General features: G+C 32.5%; 1 protein-coding gene across 3 annotated transcripts in view; it reads right to left on the bottom strand.

Annotated features, from left to right (window-relative positions):
- The window catches only part of LOC124362425 (prostatic acid phosphatase-like), a 43208-nt gene that overhangs the window by 8668 nt on the left and 10969 nt on the right, over nucleotides 1-23571 (bottom strand). For all 3 annotated transcript variants that reach the window (XM_046816906.1, XM_046816907.1, XM_046816908.1), the window contains exons 4-7: nucleotides 21232-21417; nucleotides 11575-11698; nucleotides 5451-5662; nucleotides 1440-1632 (exon numbers count right to left, since the gene is read on the bottom strand). In XM_046816906.1, the coding sequence (XP_046672862.1) occupies nucleotides 1440-1632; nucleotides 5451-5662; nucleotides 11575-11698; nucleotides 21232-21417 (715 nt within the window). The remainder of the gene's footprint in view (nucleotides 1-1439; nucleotides 1633-5450; nucleotides 5663-11574; nucleotides 11699-21231; nucleotides 21418-23571) is intronic.

Raw genomic sequence — 23571 nt, forward strand, 5'->3', positions numbered from 1 at the left:
TTAATATTTTTTTAACTCATTTCTAATCCAGATAAATATAATTTTCGGAAAATAGAATACTTCAAGAAGGAAAATGAGAATCTTATACAGATTAATAGGTATCTGTTGTACCTAATTTTGTATTAGTTAATGAATTGTACTAAAGCACAAAGAGTGCATACAAGTAATTTGCTGTGACATATTCATTTCGATAGAATCATATACATTACCAACTAATAATATTAATATATTATTTTGGTATAATTTATTAAACGTTTGAATAAATCACAAGTGTGGGGTTTAATGTAGCCACAATGAATTGGCAGGAAATAAACCAGCTCACAGAATAGCTAGACTTTCTTCTCCTATAACTATCCATTTGATCGTTTGTCTTACTCTAGGATTGGAAAACACTGCACTGACCTAATGATTTTTGCCTGTTCCCAAAATTGAAGATATTTCAGGGAAATACATTTCCAGTGAAAAAGCAAATAGTAACTTCATGGCTTCACTCATAGGTAACAATTTTGTTACAAATGCAGCAGCAACATATTGATAATATTTGTTTTGATAAGTCCTTAACCAATGTAATATAAAAATAATGTGTTTTTTGTGATATATTTCTTTTTTTACCTACGCCATAACGTTTACATTTTATAAATGGTAGTTATACATCCCACACATTTAAAATGTTGAGAAAAAGTAGATTTTCTTTCTTAGCAATATATTCCTCTCAAAACTGAACATTTGTTACTTAAGAACTTAAATATGTAGGTGGATTTAAGACTATTTTGGATACAACTTTTATTAAATCTGTCCTAAATTTCAAATTTGGTTTGGTTCCAAAATAAAATGGAATTTGTTTAAAAATCCGTTGCACATCACTAGTACTGAGAAATACAAATAAATGTACGTTTAAATCTACAAATTCTAGAAAGAGGATACTGTGTCACTCATTACAATTTGGAAAGTGAGTTTTTCCTTCTTTACATATAAAGTTATAAAGTATACATGATAAAAAATCAATATTTTGTGCTCAATAAGCACTTTATAAAGTAAAGGCAAAGATTTAAATAAGATACCAAGTTGAATGTCCTTTCTCCTGTGGAATAAAGTGAACATGAAGTACTTTTCTTTTTACGAGCCTATTATACATGTATCTGTATCAAGAAAAATATGACACACTGTACAAATTTGAAAAGTACTACTCTTCCCTCCTATTAAATTTCTCTCATTGAAACCTTGTTCTTACTTTTTTAATCAAAAAAATTCAAGACTTAGAACAAGCGCTATCTATTTTTATGATTTAAGTAGTGGCTCTTTTAACTGTAAGTTTGTGATGTGTATAATTTATGGAAAATTAAGTGTTATCACATCAATCATGATAGGCAAAAGCTTGGGCCTCTGATCAATACAGTGAAACAACCATGAGTAGGATGGATACCTTAGTTGTGACTTACCAGTAGTCGAGAGGTCACGGTAAGGCAGTGCATGTGCCATGTCGAACAGTGAGGAGGCTTGACACTCCCGCTCCCAGTCCAGGGGAACTACGGCCTCACACAGTTCAAGGAATGTGTCCAAAGGGCATACGGGAGTACAGCCTGGCAGCGTCAGTAGATACGGCTCATGAATGGTAGAGTTGCGCAACAACATCTATGACACATTTATTTATATTTACTTAATATACTTTCTCTACACACATAATGTGGTGTTGGATTTAACACGTTCACTACCAGGCGGCGCATATTTGCGCCGCCCGGGTCACCGTGACAGACCAACGTTACAAAATGAGGTTGTTCTACACAGACCGAGAATAATTGGTGTGAGACTAACCACAGACCAAGGATAAAATATTGTTGAATTGAGCTATAATTCAACAAAATAACCTAAAATGTACGTCTGTAATGTTCTTATTTGATATATTGCTGATTTGCGTAATTTTTACGGCGGTGCATATGTGGGACGCTCGGTCTATAGCATCAAAATCTTAACATAGACCAAGCGTTCCATATATGAGTCACTATTTATTTGCTCAATTACTGTAGGTTTTAGGGTAAGTTTCAATCAAACATGCATATCTTATTATGATAGTATTTTAATTCATGGTACAAAAGCTTAATCAACAGAGTCATAAATACACGTTCATTGAATGTATTATTATACATATCTTATTAGGCTATAGGCCTACAATAATTTTAAGTTTAGAAATTAAAAAAGGAAAATATAAGAAAATTAAGTAGAAATAAAGTTTATTTTATTTCATGGTACAAAAACACAAATGGGGTTATTTTTACTATACAAGACATAATACACGACTGTTAACCCATATGTCATAACTATTTAACAAAATAAGTGAATATTTATATAAGTTATTAAATTTACACTTATATTCAGAATGTTCCAAGTTACATTATATTTAAGTGCTCACACATTCATAGTCTAATTATTGTGCCACTGGTTATAACAAGTTGGAATTATAGGCCATGATAGGACGTAATTTGTAAGATATCCAGAGACCAAGCGTCCCACATGTGAGCCAGACATCCCCATAGACCAATACAAAAGTATCAAGCCTCTAAAATAGACCAGTGATTTTTCATGGCAATAATAGTGGCATGCAAACAGCGGCGCAAATATGGGACGTCAGTCTATTTGAGGTGCCCCGAGCGGCGCATATTTGGGACGCCGGTGCACGGGAAGAAACCGCGCGGCTCATATTTGAGCCGGCTGGTCTGTGGGTATACGACTTTTCTTAACATGGTGGTAGCGAACGTGTTAACCTTCTAGAAAAATTAAAATGTTCTTATGATCTAAATATGATTAGTCTTTACAAAGTTTATACCCTAGTGACAAGGTAAGTATGGTGTCTACAGATTTTGATCAAAAAAGGTTTTGTGAGTTCGAGCTTGATACTCATAGTTGGCGATAGTAGTAACGACAAAAATATTATATGGAAATAATAAAACATACAAATAATGAGTCTGTTACTGTTACAGGACTAGAAAGAACAGAATGACTAAACCGGCTGGCCATAGAGGTGGGGAGAGTGTGCAAGTGATGCTGGTGCAGACAGGAAGTCCTGTCAAGAACGTAGGTAACAGCACTGGCCGCCTTTGTTTATGTCATCCAGCCTTTTATTTATCTTCAGAATAAAGATAAAGCCTTCCTATCACTCATAATCGTACAGGATGCTACAAAAAAGACGTTGAATTTCATTGTTTATGAGTTAATTATACTATTGTATTTAATTAACTTTATATCAATTTCACTAAAAACCTGGTCAATGACATGGAGTTCAAGTATGAAGTTTGCAAGAATTCACATTAATGACGTAACAAAGGTTAAGGAGATACTGCGCATTGAGTTTATTGTAATTCCTCACAAATGAGTGTCACAATGCCCTAGTATGATTTGTTTACTTTAACCTGATTGTACTAATGTGTATAAAGTTATTTATCCACTTGAGGAAGAGATCAGATTGCAGATCTCGAAATACAGTATTACTGATTATTCTATCATTGAACAATAGAAAATGTTTAAAAACATCCTTTCTACTTCAGTAATATTTTATTTTCATACTAGAATTTAATTTTAACGCTCATATAATTTTTACACAATTACTGAATAAAGTTATTTATAAAATTACATTCTTTGGTTACATGTGGTAAATTGTTGTACAGTTAACCTCAGCCGCTAACCCTCTAAGTGCCATAGCTATTTTGCTGTTACCCTCTTAAATTGGCTACCTGACTTTTGTTAATGTGCAAGGTGTTGGAAAAAAGCTTGTTGTTCAATAACTAACTACCTAACAGATTTTTATAATTTTACTATCTCCAATAAAACAAGGAATATAATACATATTTTTTCTGTTAAAAATAAAAAACAGTACATTTTTTATATCTCTTAGTACAAAAATTTGTTTCCTTTTTTATAAACTTTAGATTTCAATCGAAATTTTCCATATGTATTATTTTATAGAATTTGTTTTAGTAAAACCATGTAAAATTCCATGAAATTCTAAACAAAGTTCATGTATAATATGTTATTTTTCTGAATAAAAACAAACATGAAAAACAATTTATAAAAACAGTACCAAATGTAAGATTTTACATCAATGACAAGTACTAGGAGAACACACTGTAAAACAACCTCAGTTTTTTCAGAGGATCAAATAAATGAAGCATTAGCACAAAAATAGCCAAAAACAACAATAATCAATGACAAATATCTATTATAGCCTAATATTAACAGAAAGAACAAAATAACTTAAATGTCTGTCGTATGGAGAAAAAACCAGTTTTAAATGAAATTCTTAATGGCTACATTGGCTGGCTGCGTACAGAAAGATGATTGTGTAGGACCAGGTGATCGCTTGTCTTGTCTCTGATTGATCCGGGCAATGATATATACTTGGCCATAATTAAAATAGCGTGGCTGGTAAGCTCTCTCTCTCCCCACTTGGTTATGACAAGTGGTTGAGTTGATTTTGGGACACAGTTGCTCATTTTAGTCAAGCAAATGACGTCATTGCCCTTCTATTCTCTAAAATGATTAATTGATGTTCTTTCCCAAAGTGCAGGTGTGAATTCCCCTTATACAGTGTTAAGTGTAGTCAGGGAATTTCCCATGTTATTTTTTCTCCTCCCCATTGATGATTTATTTATTTTTTTCTTTTCTCTCTTAGGACAAGAAGCTTATAATTGCACTTAGTCCTGTAAGAACCTTTGCTATGCTTCCAATGTGACAGGATATTCAGGATGGGTAAGGTTGGGGAGTAGGGTCCGCCTCCTATCGAGATCCATGAAGAAGAATTAGGGCACTACATCTCAAAGTCATGTCTACCTGGAAGAAGCGGAGGCCAACTCTGAACCAGCCTTTCTAGTCAAAGTAGGAACAGGCCTTGTTGAGGCTAGCAAGAACCTCTGAGGTTAGGGAACACGCCCCACCAACTCCAACAGTCATCTCCTACAGTAGACTAGACCTATCGAATTGCCCATGAACCCCAGAATCTCGACATTTTCGGTTAGTGATGTGCCGCTCCTGGACATCCATAAGGTTGCCTAGATTTAAGTGACACTTGGTTTAGTGCTGTGCCCCGTGGTGGGTTCAACTGGAAGGTATAAACCAGCCAGAAGTGATCCCTGCTGGGTAAACCCCCATTGATGATTACTCAGCTATATGATTACTCGGATATTTCAACTGAGTACAACATATATTAAGTAACGTCTAAATCGAGATTGTCTACCCTGTAGTCAACGGCAATTCACATGCTTTTTGCCACATCTACTATGACAACGACGCAGCACCGAAAGAGTCAATACAGAGTAATAAGCTTACTCTTATAAGTACCAGATCACGTGCTGATGATAGTATAATTGGGACTAAGAAGTTTAGAAAGTACAACATGAGTATATATTACATTTTGGGAAATCAATGTGCAAGTGAATGAAATAGGGAATGTACAATGGTACCGTGACTTGATGGTTTCCCTGAGGGTCGACCCTGAGCTCCATGAGAACTGCTGAGGCGTAGTCAGGGATCTGCAGGTCAAACACACCCAAGGTGTTGAGCAGGCTGGATATTGTTGAGTCGTGAGCTGAGTATATCCACATGTTACGGTTTGGTTTCGCTTTGTTCTCACTCTTCTTGTGTAAGTGGTCTATCATATCCTTTACTAACAAACCTACAAAGGAAAAAAATAGATTGTATCAATTATTATGAATGTGCTGTTAAAATATTTGTTTATTGTGAAACAATTACCAGTTTAACGAGACATGCAGAGTGGAAAATAAGAGCACAATCCATTATTACTATGTAAAAAATAGTATTAACAGTCATTGAATTTTAAAACTAAGATTTTAATAATTATTAATAAAACTTTTTTAATTTAATTTATCTATAAGTTGCAAAAACATCTGATAATGTTTTTTATTTTATTAATAATATAATACAATTCCTAACAATAATGGAATAATGGAACTAAAGACAATTATATATTTTTACTCCACAGTTATCTACACCAAACACTTCCAGGCAAGCAGAGTGGCACTTCACCCTTTTCACCACTAATTTTATTGAAAGTGTTAACAAAATTCAATTCAGTTTTTAAAACTAATAATTTTACTCAATGATACTCATTTATTACTGGTAAAGATTACATACATTGTCACATTGAAAACACAATATTTTACATTTCAATTTTAAGAGCAATGCAATCCTCCAGTTTGTCCAGATCTTTAAAAGAAGTGATATATTAAATAAATAAATCAATTAATTAATTAAAAACTAATTACAACACAGATAAAAGAATTTCCCAAGATCAACAATAATTATTTAATTTATGACTAATCCCAAAAAACTCATCCACTTCATAAAATGGGTGTTCCAAAAGGAAAAATCCAATTTGTCTTTTGAAAATACCAAATGGCAGTGATCTTAATCCATTTGGCAGTGTGTTCCATAATTTTGGTTCAAGAGATAATGTTGCTAATGAATATTGTTTGGAAATCAGTTTTTTGGTTACAATATTGTTTGCGCCCCTTGTGTTATATTGGTGGATGTTTTTATATGTTAGGTTGTTTGACGTAGCCATATAAAGCAACGGTTTATACACAACTAAACAAGGGACTGTCATAATATGAAGTTCTTGAAATTTTTGTTTACATGAATCCTTATAGCCAATACCAGAAATATAACGTACTGCTTTTTTTTTGTATTAATTCTTTTTGAAATGTATTTCCCCATATTTTAATACCATAAACCAACTGAGAGTAAAAAAATGCATAGTATAGCATTTTAAGAGCTTTTTCGTTGCAAAATTCAGACAGTTTTCTCATCATAAATATTGCTTTAGATAACTTTAAACAGAGAGTAGTTATATGGTCATTCCAATTTAAATTTTTGTCGATAATCAATCCGAGAAATTTTTTAGAATCATACATTGGTATTACTAAATTGTCAACTGCTATTTGAATTTCAAAGGAAGATTTTTTATTTGAAGTAAAATTTACAGCTGTTGATTTATTTGCATTTACTGTTAAAAAGTTTTCATTAAAGTATTGCACTATGTTATTAATTTGTATATTTGCTATGATTTCTAAATCCTCCAAATTTTTGTGTTTATATAGTATAGATGTGTCATCTGCATATAAAATTGTCTGGTTAGGATTACTTACATTTCCAATGTCATTAATATATATTAAAAATAGCAATGGACCAAGAACGGAACCCTGAGGCACACCCCACTTAATGTCTGATCTTTTAGATGTGACTTCAGCCTGATAATTTTTTATGGTGACAAACTGTTTCCAACAGACCAAGTAAGATTTCAGTAAATCATGAGGTGTCCCTCTTATTCCATAGTTTTCTAATTTATCAAGCAAAATATTTATATTTACACAGTCAAAAGCTTTTTGCTGATCCAGAAACACACCACAAATAAAATCACCATTTATCATTCCTTTCATTATTTCATTAAGAAATTTTATTATGGCTAACAAAGTGGATTTTCCCCTCGTGAATCCATGCTGATTTACAAAAAGTACGCTCTTAGCTTCTAAAAAATCAATTAACCTATTACAAATAGCTTTCTCAAAAACTTTAGAAAAACAGGCAGAAGTGCAACTGGTCTATAGTTCATAATTTCTGAGTAGTTTCCCTTGTTTCTAAAAATAGGCACAATTTTAGAAATTTTTAGACTATCTGGGAAAATTCCTGATTCAAAACTTGTATTAACCCTTAAAGCGCTAATTTAAATTACTGTCAAACGCTAAAACATAAAAAAATACATTTTTTAAAATTTCCCAATGCTAATTTTTGTTTCATATTCCTTGGTATTACCTTTATAAGAAAAAAAAATAAACATGTAATATTACATATTTTTAAGAATTTTATACACACGATAATTTTAGAATAAACTGCACTGCAGGATAATGTACATATGAACACTATTTGACAGATTACATTACATTTATACAGGTTATTTATAATGAGTAAATTGTAACTGAAGTTTCTGTATAATTAGTACATAAAAATAAATAAGTTCTGTATAAGATTTTGAAATGTAATAATATGAAATTCAACACAAACTTATTTATACGATAGCCTACAAGGGAAATGAAACAAATATTGTACCTATAAACCTTATTTATTTAGAATAAATAAACTGGACTTTTATGGTGAAACTGGTATAAAATACAAAACAAATAATTGAATAAAAAATATTACACATAATATACCAAATATGCGCTCAAACTACGTTGTTCGTAGTAATCATTTGGATCATCTGGATTAGCCATTATAACAAAACATAATACTAAATGTTAGTAAAAACAAACTAAAACTATTAGAATAACAACGGACTGATTCAAAACACTTTGTTTAACAATATAACCAACATACGACCAACACACGTAGTTAAACAGCAGAATGAAACTAACACGTCTGTAGGCGTATGCCACGTCACAGGCCATACAAAAAATGGCGGCGATTGCTTTCAACCCGAGTAGATACCGTTACAATGTCCACCAATGGTGACAAAGCGTTTTATCTAGTCCCAACAGTTGAAAGGAACATCGACCTGCTCTCTTACGGAAGTTTTAACAACTAACTCCTCGCCATTTCAAAAGTAAAGCTTTTGCGTTTGTAGACGTTATCCGCGTTTAAAGCATGGACAGTTCCGCGTCTATAGGCGTTAGCCGCGTTGGAAGAGTTAATTATAGATGACAAAGGTCCTGCTATAGCATCTGAAATATTCTTTAATAAATTAGTACTTATGCAGTCCCAACCAACTGCAAAACTATTCCTCAAGTCTTTATTATTTTAAGAATCTCTTTTTCAGAGGTTGGGTGAAGAAACATGCTGCTTTCAATTCTTTTACCCTTGAAAGAGTAATTCAGATTATTAAAATTAATGGCCAATTGTTCAGGGATGCCCTTAAAATATTCATTAAACTGATTAGCAATAACATTGGGATCAGTCATCAAATTAACATTGCTTCTTAGTGAAATGTTAGCTCTATTTTTTGTATTCCTTCCTAAATCTCTGTTTATGATTTTCCATGTATCAGCATTTAAGTTTTTTGGATTCAAAATTTTATTTGTCATATATTCTTGTTTTGTTTTTCTTAGCAGACTTTCATATTTTTGCCTTTGCATTTTTAAAAGATTTTTAATTGCAAATTTATTACGATTTTGAACCCAGAGTGATTCAAGGAAAATTAAAACATTTTTTGTCTCCATAATTTTTTTAGTTATCCATGGAGTTTTATCTTTAATCTGTTTCTTAATATTTTTATTTTTTATTGGGCAACAAATATCAAGATTATAATTTAATATTTCAACAAAACTAGAATATTGCTTATTGACATCACAACTTGATGTCACTATATCCCAGTTTTCTTTTTGAAGAAAATAATTTAGTATGCGTACATTTTTTGCATTGAAGACCTTGCTTTTGTTGGTATTATACCAAAGTGATCTGATAATCCTGTAATTATGACTTTTGAAGTTACTTTTTTTAAGCCCAACTTTTTATTGTGTATTTATAGAAAACTGTATTCTTGTTATTTAGAGAAAAACTTGTTTGTATACTGGGAATGATGCTGGCCCTCAACCAAGTAACTAAAGACTTCTTATAAAAACCTTCCCCCCCACTATTAATAATAATTAAAGTGATTTTTTTTGCCATCTATAAATATTAGCTGTGAAGGGATATGGATTGTCTGATAGCTATTGTTACAGTTTGAAAGATGCAGACTGTGTATTCTCAGCAGGCTGAGTATTTCTCTTTATGTCAATGACAGTTTTGCAGTTTACATAAAATTGAGAAACTAACAAATAGTTTTTTTCATATGTTAGTAATGCCACATCTACATTGGTTTACCATTGTGCACATCATAATTGTTATTGTGTAATGTTACTGAAATAAATCAATACACTTTGTATATTAAAAACTGGGTGAAAATACTATGCTTCATATTACAAAACGATAGTGACAATTTCTGTGATATTATACTTCACAACTGAATATCAATTCAAAACTAAATTGTGTCATGGAAAGCAAAACTGAACTATGGCTGAGGAAAATAACTTGGTATCGATGAATGGAGGGCATGTATCAAACAATGTTGATCAAACATTAAAGTAAACTAACAAAACATTTGATTCCACTCATTGTTTGAGAAAACTACTGTGTAATGTATTATCTAATGTAAATAGATATTTTTATATTGTGAGATGTCTGTGTTTTGCTTTCTTACTCAGGTAGGTCACAATGATCAACGAGTTGTATATTATTAAACATTTGATTTCACTCATTGTTTGAGAAAACTACTGTGTAATGTCTTATCTAATGTAAATATATGTAGATATTTTTATATTGTGAGACGTCTGTCTTTTGCTTTCTTACTCAGGTAGGTCACAATGATCAACGAGTTGTATAGAGATTGAGAGATTCATTCATGACTACTTTGAATCATATTTTGTTAACTTCTGTTTTTGCAAAGTATAAAAATATATTTAAAAGTTTAAAAATATTTGTTTAAAATGTATTTATTTCTTTGGTGTTAAATACAATAACAATTTATTTTCATAATCATTCATTGAAAGATCATTTTTGATAGATCTTTTGTTTGGCCATTAACAACATACCTGTGGCGAATAAATTACTGTCAGACCAACCCTTATTGCTACATTTGGAATAAATCAGGCTACGAAGAACCCAGAGATTTTATTTATTAACAGACAATTATTAGGTCCTTAAATTGAAAGTCTGTTTAATTTTCCAAAACAATGTTAGATTGATTGACTTTCAACTTTTGGAAATATACTGAAATATTCGTTTTAAATATATGAAAACCTAATCTACTATAAGTCCACTATTTTGATCCAGCAAACTTGAAACTATCCGTGACTGATTAGCTTTTGTTGAGATCATTCTTTAATTCATCTGAACTTTATTTATGTAATACTTCAATAAAATGTAATTTTCTCTAAGTACCCAATAACAAGACACTGTAAGCTAATTTGAAAGCTCATACCTTTGTTGCCATCCTACATGATCAACTAACCCTTGAATAGATGATCATACATGACACACTAAGTTTCAAAGAAAATTATATAAAGAAATTTCTCTGCTAACAATATGATTTTATTTATATTTCAATATATTTTAAAACACCCATAAGAATATTATAAATCCAAATGTCACGACCTGAAGTGCTCCAATAAAAATATGCGTGCCAATTCACAATTTGGTCACATACTAAGAAAGCAGAAACATGGTTGCTTTAATTATCATCCGTTTTGTCTTGGCTCATCCAACTATTGGCTAGCTACATTTTCTAATAAACTCCAACTAGTTACAATCAGTTGTCAATTAACATTGATAACTACATGAATATATGGTATTAGAATAAACAGCAATAATTGCATGTTTCAACATTTGGATACGGAACCATCAAATTTACAATCATTTCATTTTCAAATTTTTAAATAAATAAAAAAGGTTTTAAACAAATAGTTGTGTGATATTGTTGTAGCAATTGAAGAGCTTAATACCCAACTCTCTATACAAACACTGAATTTTTAAAGTTACCTGACTTCAAACGAGCTAACTTCTCTGTCCAAGTTGATAAGGCAAAACTGTACTTAGAAGCCTCCATCATTGGCTCAGGATAGATACTCTTTGTCCATGCTGGCAATGTAAAGTTGTGCAAAGTCTGAAAGTAAATAAAAACAACGTGAATAAACCAAGTGATGAAAATTCCCCAGAAAATTATTGAGTGTCACATCTGAAAAAATAATAAATCTGTGATCCAAACTAGAAACTATTACTTACAAATGTTTCAGTTAGTAAATCTGAGTGGGTAGTTTCTACAGACAGAATACCTGTCTGACAGACAATATACATGAGGACAATTAAGAAAATAACCTCCAGTTTGTCATAAAATAAACTCAGAATTGATTAAAAAACTTATTATGTAAATTTTAAAACTATATCTTTCCTCAACTTTTCAACATAATTTCCATGTAAATTTATACAGTTAACATACCTATGCACTAACTTATGAAATTCCTTCTGCATAAAAATCTCTCGCCTGCGCCTTGATCCAGCTAAAGGCTGTTTCTTTGACTTCCTCATTGTCCACAAACCACTGAGAGACTAGCCATTTCTTCAAGTGCATAAATTGGTAAAAATCACTGGGAACCAAATCTTGGCATATGACAGATGACTAAAATCATTCCTTACTTTACTGAATTCTCTTAGAAGGTCTCTGGTTTTTTTAGCACTATAGGGTTCAACGTATGCAGAAAACTGACACCAGATGATAGGAGTCAGCATTTGTTCTGAACTAAACATCATCCCCATTTTCCATAAATTCCATACACATATAATTCCTTTGGAACCCCAAAACATCGTCCCCTGGACTCTTGGGCCTGGTTTGTGTGGCGAGTACGTATTGTCCACACACATTCAGTAGCTTATCATCATCTTGAACTAAATAGTCATGAAAATTTGAGAGTAATCGTTACTAAGATTTGAGATAATGAAACGTCAAGATAGCTGTGAGCACATTTTCCGAAAATCACTTACACTATGGAAACTTAACATTGGCAGTGCAGAAACGCATTGAGTGATATAAATGTGGTACTCACTACCTCAAGAATTAAGAAAGTACTAAAATCATATCACACTGAAAAATGGTCAACTGTAAAACTCAACCTACTATAACATATCAATAATTTATTCCTTCATTTAGCATTACATTACGATGAATAAAACACATAAAACAAAAACACACTCAAAATACAGAGAAAACATTAATAGATACGAGGGCTGTTCAGAAAGTTGATTACGTTTTGCGCTGTGGCCGCCAGAGGGCGGGACTAGCGCGGCCATCTTGGTATCAGGACGTCCCACCGCTCAGTGGCTATCCAGCCGTGCTAGCGGGAAGTTCGTGTTGTAACGCGTCTAGTCACAGTGCCTGTTTGAAATGTCTGCCGCAATTTGAAAATCCCGCCAACTGTGAGGTGCGCGCAGTAATTAGGTTTTTGACTGCCAAAAAACTGTAAGCCTATAGAAATCTATCGGCAGTTGTGTGAAGTTTATGGGAACAACATTATCACTGAAGGTGGAGTGCGGCAATGGGTCATTAAGTTTAAAAAATGGGCCGAACAAATGTTCATGACGAAGAGCGAAGTGGAAGACCCAGCATAGTGAACTGACGAACTTGTTGAGAAAGTTGACGCAAAGGTCCGAGAAATTCGACGGTTAACCATAACGGAACTCTCCGCTTAGTTTCCCTCAAATTTCACGAACTTTGTTATACGAAATCGTCACTGATAAGCTTGGCTTCCACAAGTTTTGTGCAAGATGGGTACCGAAAATCCTGACCGACGTCCACAAAAACCAGCGCATGGCTGCAGCGTTAATAATTTTGGATGCTTACGACAAAGAGGGTGAATCACTACTCCGATCGCATCGTAACTGGCGATGAAACAATGGGTTGAAACAACGCTAAACAAACGATTCCACTAGCTTTTGGCGTATTTTCGTTCATGGGTGCCGCTGGTGTGGAGCTGGCGGCACCCACTTTGTTTCTTGCATAGTTCGCGCATTAATGCCAAACAAACGCGCTAAAAATAGCTAAACATACCTTAACAAACGCTAAACAAACGATTTCCACTAGCTTTTGGCGTATTTTCGTTAATGGGTGCCGCTGGTGTGAAGCTAGCGGGCACCCACTGTTTCTTGCATATTTCGCGCATTAATGCCAAACAAACGCTAAAAATATCTAAACAAACGATTCCACTAGCTTTTGGCGTATTTTTTCGTTCATGGGTGCCGCTGGTGTGAAGCTGGCGGCACCCACTTTGTTTTTTGCATATTTTGCACATTAATGCCAAACAAAACGCTGAAAATAGCTAAACAAACCTAAACAAACGCTAAACAAACGCTAAACAAACGATTCCACTAGGTTTTTGGCGTATTTTCGTTCATGGGTGCCGCTGGTGTGAAGCTGGCGGCACCCACTTTGTTTCTTGCATAGTTTTCGCGCATTAATGCTAAACAAACGCTAAAAATATCTAAAACAAACGCTAAACAAACGATTCCACTAGCTTTTGGCGTATTTTCGTTCATGGGTGCCGCTGGTGTGAAGCTGGCGGCACCCACTTTGTTTTTTGCATATTTTGCACATTAATGCCAAACAAACGCTGAAAATAGCTAAACAAACCTAAACAAACGCTAAACAAACGATTCCACTAGTTTTTTTCGTATTTTGGTTAATGGTGTGCCGCCAGCTTCACATAGCTTTCTTAAAAATACTTAACCGTTACGCTCGAAAGAAATGTTTAGAGCTGTCTTAAATTAATTAACTACGTATTACAAAATGTAATTTTACGGTCATTAAAAAAAAAGTACATCTCTGTAGCTTATTTCCATGTTGAGTTAAATGGATTGAAATAAATTATTGTATTATTTTACTCATATTCGAAGATCGTAGGATTAAAATCTTTAGCCGAAAATAAATTAAAAAGAAAACATAAAAAATACCGCAAAAACGTAAATTTTCCGTAACAGTTAGATAATGCCATTATCACTGATATATAATAAGGCATTACATGTTTGCATAGTATAATCATGTTATGTTAAATGGATTTTCAATTTGGTAAGAAAGTTATCAAATACATCTGAAATATATGTTTTTTTTCCATAAATATACTTATTCAGTACATAACGGTGGGAATTGTTGCCGCAACGGTTTTGTTACGCACTTCGGTTCTCATAAATTTATAACCATTTGAAAGCATTTTTCCTACCTGGCTATTAATAGTCTTGAATCTGTTGTTATGTAAAATTTTTTTCACACGTGGGTGATTTAAATATTTAAAACTGGCCATAGTTTAAAAATCATACAGCACAAGTATTTTTATAATATGAATGCACTTTCTTATACAATTCTAAAGTAACGATTTTCTATAACATCCAATGAAATTTGAACACAGTACATAATAGATGATGTCAGACGAGTGAAAATGTGGAGGAAACGGGTGAAATACCTGTAAACAAAAGCCGCACCAGCCAGCAGTGGTGGTAATACCAGACGGATGACTCATACTGTTTCCAAGAAACAGCCCCTTTCCGGTCTCTGACCGTCAGTCAGTGCCTATTGTCGCTTAATTAGTGGCGGTTGAAAATTACTGCATTCTCTTCAATTCTAGTACGAGTATATTATTTTGTACTGAAATTTACTGTTGATGAACGTTTTCGTGTTTTAAGTGTTGTTCATTGGTAGCTATTATAAGTTGTACCGATTAATTTTCTGTGTAGTGTCATTAAATTGTAATATCTTGTTATTGTGATTCCTTATTTGGACAAAATGGAGTGTGATGATGTTTGTTCAATTGCACAGCCATCCGGAAGTAAGAGCGGTAGTGGAAAAACCCTACGTAGTGGAGAACGACGTATTATTTACAACGTTTACAACTTTTTCAAAAAACTGTCGTTGACAAATTTCCGAGAAACTCTAAACTTTAAGCAAAGTGGTAAACTGTGTGCTGAGGCCTGCGGTGTAAGTGAAAGAACCGTTAACAAAATAAGTAAAGAAGCTAAGCTGTCCGAAGAAGATGGGCCTTCATCATCAGAATTAAGTTTTCACGCCAGGAAAACAGAGAAGTCGAAAATCAAAAATAACAGGCTTTGATGACTTTGAAAAAGATGTTTTGAGACGAACTGTCCTTTCGTACTACGTCAGAGGGGAATTTCCCACATCAAAAAGAATCACGCAGGATCTCAAACAAAAACTTGATTAACAACGGATCGGTAACTTCAACAAATAGGTTATTAAGGCATGTTGGTTTCAGGTATAAGAAAAACCAATGATGGTAGAAAGTTTTTATTGGAACGAAATGATATTGTAGCGGCTCGTTTAAAATTTTTGAGAACTATGCAAGAGCTTAGAGAATCTGGTGATTGTAGGCCCATATATTACCTCGATGAAGAAACATGGAGTTAATGAAAACCATACTCGAAAATACATATGGCATGGCACGACTGAGTCTGGTGGACTAAAGGTTCCTCTCGGCAAAGGTAGAAGATTAATAATTTGTCATGTCGGCTCGGCAAAAGATGGGTTTTTGCAAGAATGTAAGTGGGATTTTCTCGGTCTAAGACATCATCCAGTTCGGACTATCACGATGAAATGAACGCTGAATCGTTTAGAAAATGGTTTAAAAAATTGCTATGCATTTTGGAAGAAGGCTCGATCATCGTCATGGACAATGCTCCATACCACTCAGTACTCTCGCCGAGAAAATTCCAAATTCATCGTGGAGAAAGGAAGAGAATTCAAAAATTGGCTGTCTCGAAAAAACATACAATACTGTATGAAAGAAACGAAACCAGAACTTATAATGAGGGTTTCTCCCATATAAAACCCAACAAAAAAAACTTATGAACTTGACGTATTAAGCCAATGAAATGGGACATACAGTTGTCAGGCTCCCTCCTTATCACTGCCAGTACAATCCCATTGAAATGGTATGGGCTCAAGTGAAGGGAGAGGTAGCACGTAATAATAAGACATTTAAAATAACCGACGTTGAGAAACTTGTTCATGATGCTCTGGACAAAGTGACTAAAGAAGACTGGCAATCAAGAGTTCAGCACGCAGAAGCCTTGCAGCAAGCTGATTTTGAAAAGGAATGTATCCGCACAAGTGTTGTAGAGCAAATAATTATAAACTTAGCAGACAATTCTGACACGAGTAGCAGTGAGGTTAGAAAGTGAAAATGAAGAAGACTCCGAGGTTTTGGCTACGATATTGCCGCCTGAGAGCGAATAAATAATATACAAGTGCAAAGGTAAGAATATTATTAAGTCAATCATGCTTTTTAACGTATTTCATTGTAAAATAGTAGGCCCTAAAAGTTATTTAGTAGAAAATTTGATTATTTCATAATTTAAAACTATAATTCTTCGATAATTTTAAAATTGATTATATTGTTTATAATTTTTTTAATTATTTTTATCAAGCAACACGTCAAGCAGTGTCCGATATAAGCAACATGTATATTAATTTTGTGTGTGTTTAGTAATCGTTTAAAATCACTGAAAAGATTGTTGTATCGTATGGAAATAAGCAAGTACTTTACTCTGACTAACTGACGGGAACGATTTGTTTGTTTTAATCGATAGTTAGTTTGTAATAACACTAATAAACTATACAAGTTAATTTAATATAATATAGCAAAACTGTCAACGCATTTTAAATATTGTTTTTTCAATTATATTGATAAGTTTTAAATGTTCAGTATCAGTGTTAGTTGTGACAGCGCAGCGGTTTATCAGCCACAATGCGCCAGCCGTTGCCGGGCGGCAGTGGCAGTTGTGGTGTGGCAACGTCGCGCAGGCCTGTCCATTCTATTGGTCGCCGCCAACTGCACTCTCTGGTGGTTCCTTGTATAAGTGTGGCTTTCATATGTATATGATAAAAAATTGTTTCCTATACTTTGTTAATTTTTAATTCCCAAAACGTAATCTACTTTCCGAATAGCCCTCGTATAATACAAATAAACGGTATTGTCAAAATGTGTATTAAAAGGAATGCCTACATGAGCAGCATAGACTTTGCCCAGGCAAGATAGCATAGTAAACAAAAAAAGCTAAATAAACTATGTATGAATGTGTCATTTCAATGGTGACAAATCAATTTCATTGGCATAGAAATTTACTATCAATAATGTGATTTGTATGGTGGGAACATCAAACAACTATTTGATTTCGATGCTGTGAAAACATTTAAGTGTATAAACAACTTTCAAGTGGTTCCACATTGGTAAGTAGTAAAGATGTTGTTAAACTTAACATGTTTGAAAAAAATTATCAGACCAATTAGAAATTTTCAGGCAGTTATGTGGTTAGTTTTATATGAGGAGGTAACTAAGAGTATTGATTATTTAAAGTGGCGCAATTAGGTTTCGGTTAAAATTTTGTTTACTTCAAAGGTAAATTTTTTGAATACAGGACAAATATATTCAACGACAAGTGGTAGGTATTTTAACCCTTTGAACGCCGATATAAATTTAGTCATTTTTTAGATTACGCTCATTTAAGGTTAAAAAATAAAAATGAAAATTCCTTAAAGCTAATTTTTGTATTCCTTCCTAATGACTAATAGTCACACAAAGAAAATTTTACAATAATGTAATACTTGTATTAAAATAATCAAATTTTTTTCATAATAATAGAATATTACAATCAAAATCAAATTTAGGTTACAGAGTAATCAAATGCATGTGATGAAAAATATGAAAACTCAAGGATAAGAATACAAATAAAGTGTAATATGCTGATCTTGATTAGTTTTATAAGTTCTGATAATATTTGATTTAGGCAGTTGTACGGTAAACTTCAAAACAAAAATCGGGATGAAGCCATGGGGTCTCAGGACATGACTTGCAGCCATAATTACTCAACAGAAAAGAAACAATAAAAACTTTATTATAACACCTAAAACATGGTAACAATAACTTTTTACAACTGTTTGTATAAGGAATGACAACGCAAGAACACTTCCCAAAGGCACAATGCGTGCTCCACTGACAGTCGGTAATGGCGGATAGTATCGTCATCGGCGTACGGACGGGAGTGGGAGAACAGCTGCCGGCAACAAAACAATTTACTGTTTACCTACTGCGGCCAGCTGACAGCTGCAACTGGATTATTTGGTCAAGCCAGTACATTACTTTGTATTGTGACTTATGTATTGAACTTATAAACGTCAAAAATAGTAATAAAATATATTTTTATCGATCAGCGGATTATTTCGTCTTTGGCGTTATAAGAACAAAACACATCGCGGATTATTCCGTCTACGGCGTGCTAAGGGTTAAGCTAATTGGTGATATCTTATAATTAGGCCCTAAGGAAAACTGTTGAAAATAAGGATATAAATATTTTTTACAGTGTGTATGGTTATGACAAATGATTGGAGGGAAAACATATTTTCTATTCTTAACATTAACAAAATTAATTTTCCTAAGTAAACCTTATATAAAAATAACATTTTCTTAAATTATATTTCATTAGAAAATTTAATTTCCTTAAGACACAAACATTAAGAACATGTCTTTGCTGAAGCTACATATCATATACATACTATAAAGAATTAACATTTTTGTCTTCAACTGTTTTTATTAAGCTCTGGTTTTAAAATTGCTAAAACTTTTACTTTAAATCCATGAAATGCTTTAGGGTTTAATCCGCAACACCCCACCTCATTCCTACTATCTTAGCCTTCCTCTTTACTTTTTCTGTTTTCAGGCAGTAATCTTTTAAAGGACTAGAATAATAAAAAATTAACAAATTTCTTCCAAAGAAACATTGATTGCACCATCTTAAGTTTTGTGTAATTTCAATTCCAAAATGTTTCAAATGTTTCCCTGGTGATGTCAAATTTGAATTGGTGGCCAAGTTGTATTACACATGTATATAAAAAATTGTACATCACTGTGATGTGTATTAGGGTAAAAAATTAAGTACAGGTTGTATCTTTAATTTACACACTGTTGTAGGAGTAAACCAAACCACATTTATTTGGTGTAACAGGTTTCGTTGAGGTTCATCACATAATTTCATCTAACTCATTTTATTGATGATAGATGGAATGAAAATCATATGGAAACAAAATTATTACATCACCAGCAAATGAAAGAGAAATTCTGTCAACCAACTGAGTGATATGTCTTAACCCTTTGACTAGTAATCCCAAAACGGATTCGGGAGCGCACTACGTGCCACCCACAGTAATCCCAACAGAACAGGAACAACAGGAAGCGCTATGGCATTAAATTGTTTTCACAGTAATGTTTTGTGATGAATATGTATGTATCTCTCTCATGAATATGTATGTATCTCTCTCATGAATATCTATGCAAACTAGCGAAATAGATGCAAAACACTTTCTAGTAGTTTTTGTCATTCCTACTAGATCACAGTTACTCTTTCGTTTATTTTTTTTATACCTAATTTACTGCCATATGACTATTCCACCAGTTGCTCCAAGTAATAGCTGATTCTATTTCTGTTTGTGTACAATTCTGGATACATGTTGTAACTTCACTTTTACGTTACCGGTTATATATTTATAATGTAAATTTTATTTTATATCCATATTTTGTAAATATAATAAGTTGCATGCATAGTTAGAATAATTTCTGTTTAATACACAAAAAATCATCAAACATGTTAAATTGAGTGTTTTTAATAACACCTCTCATTCAGTAAATCCAAATCAACAAAAAAATCAATATTTTTTTAATCTCACTTTTTAGGGCACTCTTACAGAGAAAAACTCCACCAGTTGAAGGGTTAACAACACTCAGCCAAATTCCACGGTTGGACATGCACTAGACTTATTCTTGTATATGTAGGAATGAAGTTTCGCTCAAAATTTTAAGTCTATGAACGAAATCTTTCTAGAGATATGTTGCCACAGGACACATTCACACTTTTGTTCATTAAATTGAGTTTCATGGCAGTGTATAAATAATGAATGTGAACACAGATCAAGTCACCATAATAAGATGGTGCATGTGTTGTGTTAGTTATTTTACATGTGTTCATATATCAGAAAGTAAAATCTCTTATGAGTGTTCTGAGATTTATTATAAATTTATTTATTTTGTCATTTTCTTGTTGTCATCATGGTTACCCATAGAGACCAATGTAAAAATATTCACTAACACTCAGCCAAATCACATGACGTAACATGCCCCACAATCAAACTCTTATGTTCCTCATATAGAAATGAGGCTTCAAGTACAATTTTGAGTTTGTTAGTTGTTAGTCTCAAGTTTATAGTTGAGTTTGTTTTCAAGACATCATGAAGACAGACACACATACACATAGTCAGAAATGAAGTTTTTTCAGTCTCTTGAGAGATAGGCTTCCCTAACGCCCAGCCAATTAGTTCAGTTTATTTTTATCATGAAATTTAGGTTACTCTTTTGATAACCCACGAACACATCTAACATACTAGAACTTTTACATAAACATGAATTTATACTAAAACTGTATACTGGAAATGTACATTTCATTACAATGTAAAATTAACTCTTAAAACTGACATATTATAATGGCACCGTTTACTGATAATGTTAAGGCTTCAAATTACTATTTTTGTTTTAGGCTAAAATGAAAAAGTTATATTAGAAGTCTGCCTCAAGAAGAAAAGCAATAGCATCTTACCTCAATGAGGAGAGTATCATAGACATATTCTACGTCTTTTAGTGAGGTTGCTTTTCTCCCGGTGTGCTCGTTCAAGACTTTAAAGACATCAGCAAATTTTTCATTCAATGCTTGTATTTCTGGAGACTTCAGGACTCTTTCCATCTCTCGATCATATGCTGGACAAGGTTTTTTTCCTGAGAGAACCTAAAAAATTGTGAAAATATTTTCAATAGATCTACAAATATCTGATTTTTCGGATTGTAATGACATATTTTATTTAATATTTTGGCAATTATGTTATATTGATCCATGATCGATGTATACTTTTTAATGTAGCATATGCGTAACAAAAAATATGAGCACCATAACCATGATATATTCACTTTGCTTGAGTAGTCCACATTGACAGCTGTGTTTACATGTCATTATATGTTTACATATCGTTATGCAATTGATTATACAATCATTGTAGCTTATTTTTACATTTTTAGCATATGAAGGAGTTATCATGGTTTTAGATGACTTTATAGTGAAACCACTAATAGAAAAACTTTATAAGAGAAAACGTTGAGTAACATACCCACTGGTAAAAACTATTTCAATAGCAGTAGTGATTCTCTCTCTTCCTTCTATAGTTGGGGATAACAAAGATAATGACCCACAAAATATATTATACATGAATTTTGTTTGTAATTTCATGGCATTTCAGCCTTTCATGGTACAGCCTAAATAATCTGAAGAAGTAATAAATGTGGACAATTTTTATGAAAACTAAAAAGTGTAAAAAAAAGGTTTTAAAAGAATGTTATACTAACATGTATTAAAAATATATATTGTATTTTATTTTTACCAGAAATAACATGTATTGTATTCTTCATCTCATTGAAAATTTGTCAAATGGCAAGTGATTAGTAAACAACATTTTTTTCTGAAAAGTCATTCCATATTCTGTTAATAACAAATTTAAAAGAGATTATTCAAAACCTGATTTGAAAATTTTTGTAGTATTCGAACTATAATGATACTAACTGTAAAATGTTATATCTTTTCTGTATACATGAGTACTAATAATAATTTATACACTTATTTATACTCATTTATAAATATATAAAAACTATATTAATAACTAAATTACTGAAAAATTCTTTGATTCTCATAGATCATGTGGAACAAGAGAACATATAATATTAATCCTACAGAAGGTTCTTGCACAGCTTTATTTATTAATTAATTTGTTTATTATGATCTGAGATTATTAAACAACCATTACATTATACTAGATGCACATTAACTAGTAGAAAGCTATGTTCAGTTTATACATAAAAGTTTGAATACAAATAAGAAAAAAGATTGAAATCCTTTCTTCTTATATCTTTAAATATTATAGTTTTGTATATAACTTCAAAACATGTATTTTTTAAACTAAAACAAAAATAACATTAGTGTTGTATCAATAATAAATATCTAGTGCATTTAATTTTAAACGCCAACTAATTAAATAGGCACTTCAGTTAAATGAATTCATAACTAATGCTTGTCTTAGTTGAGATTAATGCAAGTTCAGCTCTGTGCAGTGTTATCTGGCAAGCAGATATCTTTTCATGAAACAAATACTGTAGTGAATTTGAGAATATCATCAGCTTAATTAAGAGAAAATGTCTCATATAACATGAATACTTGTTAAAGTGTTTTAACATTCTAAAATAAAAAGTTTAACCTACCCATTTACATAGTTTAAAATACAGTCAGGATGATGTATACAAATAGATACATACCATGTAAAGCGTTCAATTACAATGACTTTTAAAAAGATGCAATTTGAAAAATGCATAAGAATTATTTGTTTTTTGAAAATGTTTCCTGTGATATTCAAATTAAATCAAATCATTTATTGCCAAACAACTTTTCAGTACACACATCCATCATGTTTTTTCTTAAAGATAGTTACAGTTATTGTAATAAAACTGTCTTTTAACACTAAATACTAATCTATACTAATACTAAAGTTTTGACATATGAATCATTTTCTGTAACATGGAAAAAGCAATATATAATATATATATATTGCTTTTGTCCCGGCGGAGCAAGTACTTTTTGCGATTCAATGTTTATTGAAATTAAATTAGGCTATTGTCACTTATACAAATTTAATAAATGTAAACAAGTCATTTGACAGGTATTTGGTCTTCCGATCATATGTTAGTTTGCTTATTTAAACGCATATGTGACAGATACGGCCAAATACAATATAATTGAATCGTAAAAAGTGAGGGCTCTGTGGTGTAATGGTAGCATATTCACCCGGCAAGAGAGAGATCCAGGTTCGTGTCCCGGCGGAGCAAGTACTTTTTGCGATTC

Source organism: Homalodisca vitripennis, chromosome 5 (genome assembly GCF_021130785.1).
Source record: "Homalodisca vitripennis isolate AUS2020 chromosome 5, UT_GWSS_2.1, whole genome shotgun sequence".
Classification (NCBI taxonomy): Eukaryota; Metazoa; Arthropoda; class Insecta; order Hemiptera; family Cicadellidae; genus Homalodisca; species Homalodisca vitripennis.